The following is a 16406-nucleotide window of genomic DNA, read 5'->3' on the forward strand; positions in this document are numbered from 1 at the left end:
TGCTGCGGCGCCCGGGGAGCAGTTGGGGGTTCGGTGCCTTGCTCAAGGGCACCTCAGTCGTGTTGAAGGTGGGAGAGAGCGCTGTACATTCACTCCCACCTACAATCCCTGCCGGTACGAGACTCGAACCCACAACCTTTGGGTTATGAGTCCGACTCTCTAACCATTAGGCCACGACTTCCCCCAGTGTGTGTCTAATAATAAAAAAACATTGTACGTTACTAATTATAACTCTTTCATTTCCACAGTTATTCAAACAGCGAATGAATGAAAGCAGAAAGCGAGCAAAGACAAGAGCACTCTCAATTAGAAATTAATTTCTTAGGCCTACTTACATCGTATGTACTGCACTTTGTTGTTTATAGTGAGAGAATCGCAAGAGTGCAGAAGAAAAATGGCGTTTCAGCGATGACTCATCTGAACGCCTCTGATTGGCCATTGCATACAAAGCGCAACAGAATCACGTGATTGGTTATAGCGTCCAACGCGGTACAAACGCATAAATAGAAATATGATGCAATATAAGCAGATCTTAATTTAATGCCACAAAAGACACTTTTCATTTCATTTTCAATTTATTTACAGTCAGCCATGATAGATTTAGTTTAATTGTGCATGGGGCAAATTTGGCCCATGTCCCCGTTAATTTCCCACCCCTGGCCAGGCGCCTGTCTTTCACTCCGCTTTGATTCTTTCTGCAAATTACGTCGTTCCGCCAATAGGCGGCGACAAGCGACTGTCTCTCATTTCATGAGTCATTTGAATCGTTTACACAACCGAATCATTCCAAACTACCGATTTATTCAGAAGCATAATTACCGTGTGGAAAAACCCAAATTTGCCACTTTCACTTATTTATCCGAATATTAGCGGTGACGAATCACCCTCATTTACAGCTCTGTTTTGGACAATAGCTACGTCAATTTTATTAAAGACTTGAAAATATTATGGTTATTTTGAACCCCTTTATGAAGACTTGGGGTACCGAAACAACAATTCTGAAATTCTGAAACCTAAACAATTGGCTATATGTTGAGGAAACATAAATATTCTTACTGATGGTTACTGATGATTTTGGATCTCCCTCTGGAGGAACACGCAGTACACATGCGCGTAGTACAAACGCCTGACTGAGTAGTGTGACATATACTACGCGCATGCGCAGTGCCGTCGGCGTTTCGGGGGGCGTTGCTGGCGTGCGGCAGAGGGGCGGGGCGAAGGTGGGTGTGTGGCTCAGCTGATACTGACTATCATCATTATCATCCTCCTCCTCATCATCATCATCATCCGAGACCTGCTCCTGACAAGATACACGCCGCTCGGTTTTATGGACGCGACGCGACCGGCTCGGTGAATGAACGCGGCTGACGCGACGCGCGTCGCTGTCCGCGGTGCTGAAACAGTGAGTACGATCGCAGTCATGTGGATTTCATACGCGAAACGACAGCGCTGTCGAATTGTGAAGCGACTGATTATAGAAGAATAGAGAGAGAGAGAGAGAAGCTCCACTATCACTGCGACTCACTCGACTGGAAGTAAACCAATGAACGGATCTCCATTCTCTCTCGCAGATAAAGCAGCGAGGACGCATTATGTAATGCACTGATAGTGGGAAGGAGGGAAAAAACAACCCATCTCCTGGTTTCCATCTTCATGGTGCGTCTTTGTTTGTGTGGAGAGCAGAAAATGGAGAGTGTATCTATATTAAAACGCAGTGTTTTGATGCTCAAAGGGATCCGCGCTTTCAGAAGGTGCTGCAGATCTCCATTCAGATGTTGGATAACAACAGCGCATGCAATCTTTTGTGCAGACGCACAGGCTCAGGGTTTGGAGAGAGTTGGTCATCTGAGGTTTCAGATGATTGTGCAACTTGTTGTGCATTCGTTTGCGTGAAGGTTAGTGGCCTTGTGGAGCCAATAAAAGTTTAACTATATCTTACCTTACACACAAAGCCACACACACACTCACCTCGTGGCCCATAACAAGCCGAGGTGCCAATGCAAATGTGTGTGAGATGTGCAAGTGCGAGAACAGATGAGGTAATGGCAAAGCACTGGAGTGTGAACCCTCTGTTGGCCGCGCATGGTGCTGCAGCTCGTTGTGAGATCAAACAGCTTCAGTCTTTCATGGTGTGTTTTCATGCACATGGATGTCACGTTACCGGTGTCAAACACAAGCTTGGATCAATCTGGCTGCTGCTCACATGATGCTGATGCTTGCATACGGTCGCTGTAACACAGTTAGGTTTGGTTTTAGTAAGTGCATTTGTTTATGTTGGGGATCATGCACAAATTCACAACTGTTAATGCACTGAAGCTCTCCATTGTTTTGCTGATGTCTCACCTACATCTCTTAAACCTTTCTAAGCAATGTGCGATGCTACTGCCTGTGTTTTTGAATATAAAGTTGATAATCAAATAATTCCTATTACTATCAGACTACTTGCATATTTGTGCACTACTATTTAAGGTTTGGGGTTGATAGGAGCTTTCAATAGTTCTGAAAGAATTCTCTTCTGCTGACAAAGGCTTCATTTGTTTTATCAAATCTGTAATATTGTGAAATACTATTACAGCTTCAAAAACTGTTTTCTATGTGTATATATTGTAAAATGTAATTTATTCCTGTGATCAAATCTGAATTTTCAGCATCAATAGAAATAGGGTTAGTAAGACTTAAAAATAAAAAAGAATAAAATTGATATTTATATTCAGAAAATATGCATTAAATTGATCAAAAGTGAGAGTAAAGACATTTATAATGTTGCAAAAGATTTCTATTCCAAATAAATGCTGAAAAATAAAATGTATCACAGTTTCAACAAAAATATTGTGCTGCACAACTGTTTTCAACATTGATAATAATCAGAAATGTTTCTCGAGCAGCAAATCAGCATATTAGAATGATTTCTGAAGATCATGTGACACTGAAGACTGGAGTAATGATGCTGAAAATACAGCTTTGATCACAGAAATAAATTACAGTTTAACAGATATTCACATAGAAAACAGCTGTTTTAAACTGTAATAATATTTCACATTTTGTACTGTATTTTTAATCAAATAAATGCTGCCTTGGTGAGCAGAAGAGACTTCTTTCAAAAACATTAATTCAAAAATATCTTACCAACCCCAAACCTTTGAACACTACTAGTGTACAAATATGCAAGTAGTTTGATCCTAAATTAATCAGAAGTGACAGTGAAGACATTTATAATGTTACAAAAGATTTCTGTTTCAAATAAATGCTCTTCTTTTGAACTTTCTATTCATCTGTGAATCCTGGAAAATAAAATGTATCACAGTTTCCACAAAAATATGAAGCAGCACAACTGTTTTCAACATCGCTAATGTTGAAAATCAGCGTATTATTGATGATTCCTGAAGCATCGTGTTTATTTTTCACAATTCTTTGATGAGTAAGTTCAAAATAACAGCATTTATTTGAAATAGAATCTTCTGGTTTCACAGACAGGGCTTAGACTAAGCCAGGATTAGGCTCAATTAGGACATTTAAGACAATTTTTGTCTTAGAACAAAAACATTACTGGTGTGCATCTTGAGACAAAACAAAGGCACTGATGTATTTTAAGATCAGATTCAGATAATCTCTTCACAATCAGGCCCCACAGTACTTAACTGATCTGTTACAGCCTTAAACTCCGCCGAGATCACTCAGATCTACTAATTCTGATCTGTTGCAAGTGCCTAGAACAAGACTAAAAACCAGAGGTGACCGTGCTTTTTCTGTTGTTGGCCCAAAACTATTAAATAGTCTCCCGTCTCGCATCAGAACGGCCCCGACCTTGTCTGTTTTTAAGACCTATATATTTTCTTTGGCATTTAATATCCCTTGACTCTGTTCTTAGGAACTTCGGCCCATGTTTACAGGTTTATTGTGTTTTATAATTGCATTTTTTGTTGCTGTGTGTTTTAATTGGTCATTGTTTGTATAGTGTTGTAAAGCACTTTGGTCAACTTCGGTTGCTTTTAAATTGTGCTACATAAATAATAGGAGGGTGAGTGTAACGGAGGCCAGCGGTAGGTGCTGTGCAGGTAAACCTCACTCCATTGATCTCAAGAGACATGCTAGAGGCTGCAGTCTTTAGCCTCCTTGTTAGTGCATCTGCCTCCCACGCCGGAGACCCAGGTTTGAGACCCACTCTGAACAAGTACGAGGTGTGGCGGTGAGGCGGTGAGGACCCGGGAGAGAGGGGTTAAACTAACACACTATATTCATTTGGCACAATTTTCCAAACCATTCATACAGTTCTCGAAACAAAGACACGTTTCTCAAAACTTTTAACACATTTCACCTGCTTTCACTCATGCTCCAATTTGCTCAGTGTTTTCTGCAAAACTCTACACAAGAACGGCATAATTTTGCACAGGTTTAACCATGTTCTCATTATTTAGAAAGCACAAACACACAATATATAACTACCACAAGAATCACAAAATGAACACAAATAGCACACATTTATCCCTGTGTGAACATTAAGTACACATCACAATTACAGTGCATTGTAGCAGTAATTCAGACGAGAGAACTTTCACTGTTCTTTGTACTGTAAATACTGTAACACACAGCCTCAAACTCATAACTGTTGAATTGATTTGTAGCCATACTGTATTTGTGCAGAACTGAGAGTCGACTATCTAGGGGAGGCATAGAAAGTCTTTTGTCAGAAGACTAAGAAACTGCTATAGTATAACAAATAAGGATATTACCAATACTGTAATGCAGCTTGGCAGAGGATGCTGTATTTATTTATTTACAGTAACTGACAGTACAGTTTATTCCAATGTGTGTTTACTGTATATTCAGTTGTTTGGTTTTTGAACTGTTCACTTCTAGTGCTTTTCATCTACTTTACAGTAGTTTACTGTAATGAAAGTAAAGTTTATTGCTGAATTTTACTGTATCTGCACCGCTCTATTTATGCTGCATACTGTAACAAAAGGAATTCTGTTTCCCAAAAGTAGGTTTTTGTAACAGTGTTTTGAACTGACCCCACTAGTGTTCTCTAGGCAGGAAAATAGTCTGTGTGTGTGTCATCTGAGGCCAAAGAGAGAATGTGTTTTTGACTAAAATGTTTGATTTTGACCTGGAAGTTTGAAGCTTGCACAAGTTGGTGTGTAGTTTTAAGATTCTGTTTAGAGTTATACTAAATGGTGAATTGTTAGTTAGTTTAGTTTATTGTCCTTTCGGAATTTTTTTTGTATCTGTGGCAACTCTTCAGTGATCAACAACAATAATTAACAAATACAAACATCAACAGGTTACAAGACATTACAAATAAATACAACCAGCATCAAACAACATCCACAGAATCTGTGATATCACAAAAATGTATTTAACTGAGCTATACTGCAGTCCGTAATAATGTACCCTGTACCTTCAACCAGATGGTAATAACTCATATTCACCACAAAGAGGATGAGATGCATCATGAAGAATTGCATGGCTTTTCCTCACAGCTCGAAATTCACATAGTTTTATCAAACTAGGCTGTTGTTTACCTGCAATCTTACTAGCCATATTAACAATTTTATTTAGATTGTTTCATGAATTGTATGTTAGCAATCGAGAAAAGCTGTAATATGCATGAATCTCCATCCTCTGCTCTGACTGCAGTGTGTGTCTGGAGGTCGGGCAGCTGCGAAGGCCCATGCGGAGGCTCGCAGCGCTGAGTGACGCACTGGTTCCCCAGCATGGGCAGTGTAGGCAGCGGAGTGGCTGGTGAGCAGGAGTTTGCCATGAAGAGCGTGGGCACTCGCACCACTCTCCCTCGTGGCCCTCCTCTGTCCCGTCTCCACGCACCTCCCTCCGCCTCGGACGGCCCCAGCGACAGCACAGCCACGGATCGAGGCCAACTCAACATCGCCTCGTCTCGGCCCAGCCACCGGGACAAGGCCGCACACAGAACCGGAGGAGTGTCTCTGGATGCTTGCGGTAACGTGGTGGGTCACGGCGCGGAGAAGAACCACGAGGTAAAGGGCAGAGACGGGAACAACAGCAAGAGAGACAGTCGCACGCCACCCAAGATCCTCACTGTGTCCGGCAAACTCGAGCAGGTACGACTGACGCAGCTCTGCTAATGTTACTGCATTAAAGGGTTCACATAACTTTTACATGTTATGTGAACTAAAATGTGTGTTGGCAGTGTGTGTACACAACCACCCCATAAAAGGGTACCAGCTTTTTAATTACCAACTTTTAAGTTCAGATGGGGGGTTCGATCTCGATTCAATATCAATTCATATGTATAAACTGTACATATAAGGGGATAAAATCTTTTGTTGAATGCAGATGAATGCCTTTTTTAGCACCTTTTAAACTTGGGTTAAATTCAGTATTTGCTTGCAAATCATTGTGTGTACTTATACGAGTATCGTTTAAAAAAGAATGTAACTTATTCACTTTTACAATTTTTACATTTAAGCATTACTAATGAACATGATTTTTTTTCCGACAACAAAATGACTCTAATTTACACCTTTGCATTGGAATTTAAAACCCTTTTCTCTGTTTTAATCTTAAATACTACACTAATTGTAATATAAGTAATAGAAATATCAGAAAAACATATTTTATCTAGACAGACAGATAGATAGGTAGATAGACAGACAGATAGACAGATAGATAGATAGACAGACAGACAGACAGACAGATTATCGGCCCCAAAAAACCCATATCGGTCGGGCTCTATAATCTATATGAGCCATAAAACCTGATGCATCAAACATGATACTCAAAGAAATGGTCACAAGTTACGGCAATAACTTCCATTCACGTATTCATTAGATATTTTAGCTCTGTTTTAATCTTAGATACTGATTCTAATTACATTTCCCATCAAAGCAACACTGTGCAGTGTCTCTCAGCAAAATGTATCTTGATTTTGTCTTTCTGAATATTACTTACTTTTTGTTATAAAACAGAGAGTTCCGGTCCTTGATTCTGATTGGCTGAGCCGCGTTCGAAGCTGTTGTAAATGACTCTACAAAGTAACATACACCTTTGTTTACGTTTGTGTGTTGCTCGGCAACCACTTTGTTGCAACCACAACTGATTCTGAGGAGCTACATTGTTTGGTGGAAGAATACTGTTTTTATTAATATCATTACACTTTATTTGCTCTGTTTTATTCTGTGAAACCTTACTACGTATATGGAATAACCGTTTTATAAAAGCAATAAGCCCCGTGAAGCCGTGGTTTACAGTGAATTTATAACAGCTAAGGGGTTTTAGGGGGTCTAACAAAGCCCTTAGCTGTTATAAATTCACTGTAAACCACGGCTTCTTGGGGCTTATTGCTTTATTTTAAACTCATGAAGATTCTAGACTTTTACAGTTTTGGTAACACTTTACAATATGGTCTTAAAAAAAAATATATTTTTTTTTTTACAATATTAACCTTTGTTAATGTTAGTTAATAAAATTGTCATATTAGTTCACAATGCACAAACTAATGTTAACGGATACAACTTTAGATCTTAAAAATGCGAAACCTGAGAAACCTGCAAATGTGAAAAAGGTCCATGGCTATGGAAGCATATAGGTAGCGAAATTCAATGTTCAAAATGGCAATGTATTTCTGTATTTAAATTTACATTTTCCATTACCCATACGTGCAAAGTTTGTTGCAAAAGGAAAAAGAAATTATATAATTTACATTTGCCATTTCCAACAGTAGTCTTAATATGTAAATTGCATGCAAATTTGAACGCTTTATAAGTTGCGAAATGAAAATGAAAATGTATAACACAAATTGATTTGATATGTGTAACATGTCCAAGCAGAAATGGTAGCAAAATGATCATTTAAATGCTATTTGTCGTAAATGCATTTAGACTAACAGTTAGAACACTTAGGATTGCATTTTCATCATGACGCCGTGGGATATTGGTTGAGTATTATTTTACGTATAAAATATCTTTATTGTAATGCTTGTAATGTCCATGTATAGTCTTTAGACAGCAGCTTGGCTCCTTACATGTTTAAAAACCAGCTAATTTCAAGACGCTGACGTCACGTGGGTCACCCGCAGTGTAAGACGCTCAAAGCTCAAGACGTTCGGTTTGACGTTCGATCGGTCATTTGAACGTTTGATTTTAACATGGAGAATATGAGGTGTGATTTATGCATTTACTTTGCTAACCATAGGAGAACGCTTCATATATTTCTCTGTTCACGCTCCACTTCATCTGCCAGTGAATTCCACGATCTTATCAGATCTCCAGCCGCCATGCGTCTATGTTCGCACGAATCATTCGTGATCCAGCCTCATCTACAGAAGTGAGTGTAAGGTTTTTTTTAACAAATCTTTGCAAAATGCCTTTCCTAATAATGTGCTAATTAGCAAGTTTCACGATGAATGCGGCTAAAGTAAACAGTCACTCAGAGAGCGGCTCAGAAGAGAGGGGCGGGGCCAGCAGAGCTCATTAACATTTAAAGGAAAATGCTAGAAATCTGCATGCTCTGAAAAGAGCTGTTTTTGACCGGGTTAAAAAGGTGCTTTTACACTACCATTGAGAAATTTTAACCAAACTATGTTACAGACTTTTCATTAAGACCCTAAAGAAATGGGCATCCTATGACCCCTTTAAAAACAGTAAGTGTTTGGGCCTTTCTAACATGTAAAGGCAAATTATTCCAAAGTCTAGGGCCCGCCACTGCAAACGCACGGTCACCCCTGTAAAATTATCATTTTGCTACCATTTCTGCTTGGACATGTTACACATATCAAATCAATTTGTGTTATACATTTTCATTTTCATTTCGCAACTTATAAAGCATTAAAATTTGTATGCAATTTACATATTAAGACTACTGTTGGAATTTTTTTTTTTAATTTTCCTTTTGCAACAAACTTTGCACGTATTGGGTAATGGAAAATGTAAATTTAAATACAGGAATACATTGCCATTTTGAATATTGCATTTTAAATTGAATTTCACTACCTATATGTTTCCATACATGGCAGGCTGAAGAAACCTGTACCTGGAGTAAATGACTGTGATTGTTCCTCAGGTGATCCACATGCGGCGTAACCTGGACCAGAGCGAGGCGGCCATCGTGCAGGTGTTCGAGGAGAAGCATTGCGTCTGGGAGCGAGACATGGAGGAGCTGAGGCAGAACTACGCCGGCCGTCTGCAGCAGGTGACCCACCGAGCCCAGCGCACACAGCAGGCCCTGCAGACCCACATCGCCCGTCTGCAGCAGGACAAGGGCCGGCTCCAGGAGGAGATCAGCGCTCTGCTCGCACAGAGAGAGGAGCTGGAGCACAAGTGTCTGGATTACCGCAAGGAGCAGGCGGATATACTGCCTCGCCTGGAGGAGACCAAGTGGGAGGTGAGAGGAGCAAAATAAAGGCTCCAAAATGTTGCATTTGTGGCTCCTCAAAGAGCCTTTCAGTGATCAGTTCTTAACCCATTCAATCCCACCGGTCACAATAGTGAGCGTAAAGATGGTTTGCATTTCTAAAGCTCTAAAAATTGACTGTCTGGTGTTTTAGTGCATTTTCTGCAAATATGAAGGGTCTCAATTAAATATGTGCAGTTTCACGTGTTTAGTGCAAATTGTCACACGACCAGAGCAGTTTATTAAATTCCTGTTTGCACTGCATGAGTATTTTTGTCTTGTATTCTAGTATAAATATCTAAACATTCTTGAATCAAGATGCATTTACTTGAGTCTTGTTTTCTAAAAATGTTGTTTAAAACGAGCAAACATATCTGCTAATGGGGTAAGAAAAATAATCTGAATTCAACAACTAAACAAGATTATTTTTCTTGCACCATTGGCAGATATTTTTGCTTGTTTTAGTGCACTGCCTTTTTTACAGAAAAGAAGACATAATATCTTAAATAATTTTACTTGTACAGTAAATTCATCTTGATTCAAGAATGTTTAGATATTTATACTAGAACACAAGACACTAACACTAAGTAAGATAATAATTTTTTGCACCTTGAGAAGATGATGGCTGCATCAAAGCTCCAAAACAAAAGGCTTGTAAAGTATGTTAACAAAGATATGACAAATATTTTTGGTACATGTTATCTTTAAGGTGTCTAGTATTAATATATGAATTCACATATATTTAGTTTTGTTGAGTGCGGACATAGAATGAGAAAATATGTTGATGGTCACAATAGTGACCACTGGGATAATAACAGTAGTATACCTATTCAGTGTTGTTTAAGGGTTTTAAAAAAAATGTATAATAGTAAGCATAGAATGTGATGAAACAGTTTACAATGGGTTAATAACTGGGCTGAGATATATAAGAATTTTGATGAATGCAGAAATAATTTCAGTATACACATTATCCCACCGGTCACAATTGTGACCAACCATAAAACACACACTTTTCCATAAAAATTAAATAAAAATAACAATTATTGATTATTTCAAGGGGTTACTAATGACACATCATTTTGATATCTTCATGTCTGAGAAATATTTGGGATTAAATAGGTTAAAATAACCTATTTTTATTCGGTTGAAGAACATTTTAAAAATCTAAAGAACCTTTTGTTCAATGTGAAGATTCGGTGGATGCTAAAGTTTCTTCATAAAACCATCAATGCCAAATAAAGAACCTTAATTTTTAAGAGTGCAACACAGACACCAATTCTTAAACTGGGGTTCAAATCTAATAATTCATTAAATCATAAAAATGTAACATTTAAATTGATCCTTTTTAAAATAAGAACAGTCAAAATAAAACACAAAAAAGTGAAAAACAAAAGCAAATGTGTTGATAAATTATTGAAATATGAACTTAAAGTCTCAGTGGGGCTGACAAAAACTAACAAACTGTGAATTCCTGCTCTAGAGATAAAAGAGCATAATTTATATAAAAACATCTGCTAAAGTTTTTATGGAAGTTTACTCTAACCTTATGTACCGGTTGTAGCCGGTCAAAAGTCTGAGTAATTAAGATTTGTTCATGTTTATGCTCACCCCAAGGCTGCATTTATTTAATTTAAATTAAATTAAAAACACAGCAATATTGTGAAATATTACTACAATTCAAAATACCCATTTTCTATTGCAACATATATACAGGTGTATAGTAAAATGTAGTGTTCATCTTTGATTAATAAAAGTATTAATTTCATAATAATCAGAAATGTTTCTTGAGCTGCAAATCAGCATATGAGCATGATTTCTGAAGAATTATGTGACACTGAAGACGGGAGTAATGATGCTGAAAATTCAGCTTTGATCACAGAAATAAATTACATTTTGCTATTTATACAACTAGAAAAAAGCTATTTTAAACGGTAATAATATTTCACATTTTTACTGTATTTTTTATCAAATAAATGCTGCCTTGGTGAGCAGAAAAGAAACAAATTTGAATGATTCCTAACTTTTAACCAGTAGTGTTTGTTATTCATTACACTTACTAAACTTTCTGGGAGTATTTCAAGCAAACAGTTTAAGTCTAGGGAGCTCCGGAACTGATAGAGCAACATACAGCAGACTAATCTAAAACAGCGCAGCCTATGAGACCCAGCAGTGATGGCTTTGGTTTGCTTCGTGTTGATCAGCTGTGTCAGAAAGCGGGCGAGATCTCTCTGCTGAAGCAGCAGCTGCGGGAGAGTCAGAACGAGGTTACGCAGCGTGCCGGAGAGATGGTGGCCCTCAGGGGTCAGCTGAAGGAGCTCAAGGGCCAGATGAAGGAGCGCGAGGAGACCGTGATCGGCCTGAAGGACTCGTACACCAGCAAGAGCCGCGAGCTGGAGAGATGTGAAGGAGAACTGAAGAGAACGCTGACAGAGGTGCGCAACATAAACACACACACTCATATCCAACGCACCACACTTATATGATCCTGACTAAAGTCGTATTTAATAATAACAAACAATAAAACTATTACTAATGCTGATGCATGAGGTTAGTGCTTTGCTGAAACCTCTAACAATAAGCATTAAAGTTGACTGTGTGTTTGTGCTTGAAGACTCAAATCAAAATTAGATTTTTGCATTAAAGTATGATTTGCGCACAAACTTTGTAAAACACAGTTCTTACTAAGCTTATTTGTTAAAGTAAACTGCCATGTATTTTTCTTCTTTTTCATTTCTCTATATATATACACAAATATACACTACCCGTGGAAGATTTGGAATAATTAGTATTTTTTAAGTCTGTAAGTCTCTTCTGCTCACTAAGACTGCATTTATTTGATCAACAAAATAAGTAAACAAATAAACAAAAAATACAGTAATATTGTGAAATATAATCGCAAATTAAAATGACTGTTTTCTATGTGAATATCTGTTAGGTATGACCGTGGTATAAGCGGGATAATGCATGGCTAGCTGTGCATTAAGCAATTTTAATGCACTTCGCGTTGTGTGGTTCTTGGCCTCCACGTCGTGCATTATCCCCAGAGGCAGACAAAGTACTCAACTCCATTACTTAAGTGAAAGTACAGATACTGCTGGTCAAATATTACTCCATTACAAGTAAAAGTTGTAAAGACATAGCTGTATAACTTTACAACAGCAGCACTTTAACAAAAAATCAAAACAGCAAGACTTATTTGACAGCAAAACAAACATTTTAAATGCTGTCTAATCGCTCTCGCTGTACTTTGATGCCACACACAGAATGGTCTGCAGTGCTGCTTCAAGTCCAGCACTTATTGTGTTTTATTAGGAGATGCACAACAGTTCTTCTGTGGCTTTATAGGTAATATTTTCACTTACACAATTTCCTTACTTAAAAAGAGGAAAGATGAGCAGTGAAATAATATTTATACATATGTATATATTTACATATATGTATTTATGTAAAATTATCGATTTTTCTTTTATGCCAAAATCATTAGGATATTACACTGCAAAAAATGATTCTCTTAGTGTTTGTGTCTTGCGTTCTAGCATAAATATCTAAACTTTCTTGAATCAAGATGCATTTACTTGACAAATAAAATTATTAAGATATTAAGTCTTGTTTTCTAAAAAAAAAAAAAAAAATCTAACAATTTTTTGCAATTGAGATTTATACATCATCTGAAAGCTGAATAAATAAGATTTCCATTGATGTATTGTTTGTTAGGATAGGACAATATTTGGCCGAGATACAACTATCTGAACATCTGGAATCTGAGAGTGCAAAAAAAAAAAAAAAATCTAAATTTTGTTTGTTAGTTTTTGCTTAAAACAATCAGAAATATCTGCCAATGGGGTAAGAAAAATAATCTTAATTCAACGGCTAAACAAGATTATTTTTCTTGCCCCATTGGCAGATATTTTTGCTTGTTTTGAGGAAAAACTAACAACATTTTTATACTTTTTTACAGAAAACAAGACTTAAGTGATTTTACTTGCACAGTAAATGCATCTTGATTCAAGAATGTTTAGATATTTATACTAGAACACAAGACACAAACACTAAGCAAGAGAATCATTTTTTGCAGTGCATTGGCTAATAATGAGCATGTTTTGCTCCGGTATCCACGAGAAACAGCTGTTGTTTGATTTTGTGCTCAGCAAGAAGATGTTTGAGCTTTAAAGATGATTTTCTCAATATTTAGATTTTTTGCACCCTCGGATTCCAGATTTCCAAATATTGTCCTATCCTAACAAACCATGCATCAATGGAAAGCTTATTTATTCAGCTTTATTCAGATGATGCATAAATCCCAGTTTTAAAAAATTGACCCTTATGACTGTTTTTGTGGTCAAGGGTCACATATGTGATTTTTAAATTAAATGTCATACTCAGCACATGCTGTGAGCGCTGGTTTGTTCTCTCCGCAGGTGTCGATGTTGCGTGACAAGCTGGTGGTGTTCGAGGCCGAGGTTCTGGGTCTCAAGCGGGCTCTGAGCGAGCTGAGCTGCAGGAGCGATCACGCCGTGTGTCTGAGGGACATCAGTGGCAGCAGCAGCTTACCGTGGGCCGGCCTGCACACGCCCCGCTCGCCCGAAGCCCTGCCCATCGACAGCTTCCTCAGCCTGCAGAGCGACGAGGCCAAAGCGCAGCGGCAGGAGGCGGGAGAGCTGCGGCGGCAGCTGGAGAGACTGCAGGGCGAGCTGCACCTGGAGCGGCAGCAGAGAGAGAGGCAGGGGCTCACCCTCGCTCAGGAGCGACACACCTGGCAGGGAGAAAAGGAGCGAGTGCTGAAGTACCAGGCGCAGCTGCAACTCAGCTACGTGGAGACGCTGCAGAGGAACCAGGCGCTGGAGGAGCGGGTCGGCCAGCTCGGAGCCAAACTGGGCACCTCGCCCGGATCACCCGTCAGCCTCTCCATCCCCGTTCTGGTGACCCTCACTCTGTCCCCAACCTTTATCATCAATGTTGAAAACAGTTGTGCTGCCCAATATTTTTGTGGAAACTGTCATACTATTTCATAGTTTGCAGGAAAATGTGACCACAAAACCAATGAATGAATTTCAATGAATTAGCTTTCCATTGATGTATGGTTTGTTAGGATAGGACAATATTTGGCTGAGATACAACTATTTGAAAATCTGGAATCTGAGGGTGCAAAAAAATCTAAATATTGAGAAAATCATCTTTAAAGTTGTCCAAATGAAGTTCTTAGCAATGCATATTACTAATCAAAAATTAAGTTTTGATATATTTACGGTAGGAAATGTACAAAATATCTTCAAGGATCATCATCTTTACTTAATATCCTAATGATTTTTGGCATAAAAGAGAAATGTATAATTTTGACCCATACAATGTATTGTTGGCTATTGCTACAAATATACCCCAGCGACTTAACACTGCTTTTGTGCTCCAGGGTCACATATTAAGAAGAAGAAAAAAAGAAATAAATTACTTTTATTCATCGAGGACACATTAAATTGGTCAAAAGTGACAGTGAAGACATTTATAATGTTACAAAAAATTATATTTCAAATAAATGCTGTTCTTTTGAACTTTCTGTTCATCCGTGAATCCTGAAAAATAAAATGCATCACGGTTTCCACAAAAATATTGTGCAGCACGACTGTTTTCAACATTGATAATAATCAGAAATGTTTCTCGAGCAGCAAATCAGCATATTAGAATGATTTCTGAAGATCATGTGACACTGAAGACTGGAGTAATGATGCTGAAAATACAGCTTTGATCACAGAAATAAATTACAGATTAACAGATATTCACATAGAAAACACCTGTTTTAAATTCTAATAATATTTTACATTTTTACTGTATTCTTGCAGGGCGAGAAAGAGCATGTGCTGAAGTATCAGGCGCTGGAGGAGCGGGTCGGAGCTAAACTGGGCCCCAGGCCCGGATCGCCCGTCGGTCTCTCCGTCCCTGTTCCGCTGACCGCCGATGATCCCAAACCGATCCTGCATCAGCTGGCGCCTCCGTGGCCCGGACCTACTCGCCTGGAGCGGATCGAGTCCACGGAGATTTAGACACGAGACAATCGACGCGAGACTGTTCTGTGTGAAGACTAAAGAGGGCCGAGATCAGCCTGTGTTACTGCAACACATGAAAGAATTACGCAGTTGGGAATTAAAAGTGATGCACATTTCTCCAGCTTTTAATCTTCTGAGATCTCTTTTGGTTATCAGTGATATGGAGGGGAAATGTTTCAGTAGTCTGTGTGGGCCGTATGGGACCGGTCAAAAGCTTTGGAATAATTACAATTAATGTTTTTGAAAGAAGTCTCTTCTGCTCACCAAATAGTGAAATGTGACCCTGCAGCACAAAAGCAGTGTTAAGTCGCTGGGGTATATTTGTAGCAATAGCCAACAATACATTGTATGAGTCAAAATTATACATTTCTCTTTTATGCCAAAAATCATTAGGATATTAAGTAAAGATCATGTTCCATGAAGATATTTAGTAAATTTCCTACCGTAAATATATCAAAACTTAATTTTTGATTAGTAATATGTATTGCTAAGAACTTCATTTGGACAACTTTAAAGATGATTTTCTCAATATTTTGATTTGATCCTAACAAACCATACATCAATGGAAAGCTTATTTATGCAGCTTTCAGATGATGTATTAATCTCAATTTTGGATGGTTTGGATTGCAACTTTTTTTCTGATGTTTCTGACTTTTTTCTTGCTATTTAGATTTTTTTCCTCTCGCGATAAAAAATAAAAGAAGATAATTGTGACTGTGTCACAATTTAGACATTTTTCCTTGCAATTCCAAGTTCGTATCTCATAATTAATTAATACTTTTTTCCTTAGAATTGAGATATAGAGTGAGATATAAATGCAAAATTCAGAATTGTGAGATAACATTTTGCAACTGTAGAAACAAGCTTCCATAGTTTTCTATTGTAATACATTTTAAATGTAATTTATTTTTTTCAGGATTCACAGATTAATAGGAATTTTAAAAGAACAGCATTTATTTGAAATAGAAATCTTTTGTAACACTATAAATGTCTTTACCCGCA

General features: G+C 38.1%; 1 protein-coding gene across 1 annotated transcript; it reads left to right on the forward strand.

Moving 5' to 3' along the window:
- The first annotated feature begins 1264 nt into the window (after positions 1-1264).
- On the forward strand, positions 1265-15654 carry LOC107661533 (leucine zipper putative tumor suppressor 3-like). The gene is made up of 6 exons (XM_016451162.1): positions 1265-1402; positions 5638-6077; positions 9037-9357; positions 11568-11798; positions 13785-14285; positions 15201-15654. Exons 2-6 carry the CDS (start codon positions 5715-5717, stop codon positions 15399-15401), a joined length of 1617 nt encoding a protein of 538 aa, XP_016306648.1. The 5' UTR covers positions 1265-1402; positions 5638-5714; the 3' UTR covers positions 15402-15654.
- The last annotated feature ends 752 nt before the right edge of the window (positions 15655-16406 follow it).

The sequence above is a fragment of the Sinocyclocheilus anshuiensis genome, unplaced genomic scaffold (genome assembly GCF_001515605.1).
Source record: "Sinocyclocheilus anshuiensis isolate Anshui unplaced genomic scaffold, SAMN03320099.WGS_v1.1 scaffold479, whole genome shotgun sequence".
Classification (NCBI taxonomy): domain Eukaryota; kingdom Metazoa; phylum Chordata; class Actinopteri; order Cypriniformes; family Cyprinidae; genus Sinocyclocheilus; species Sinocyclocheilus anshuiensis.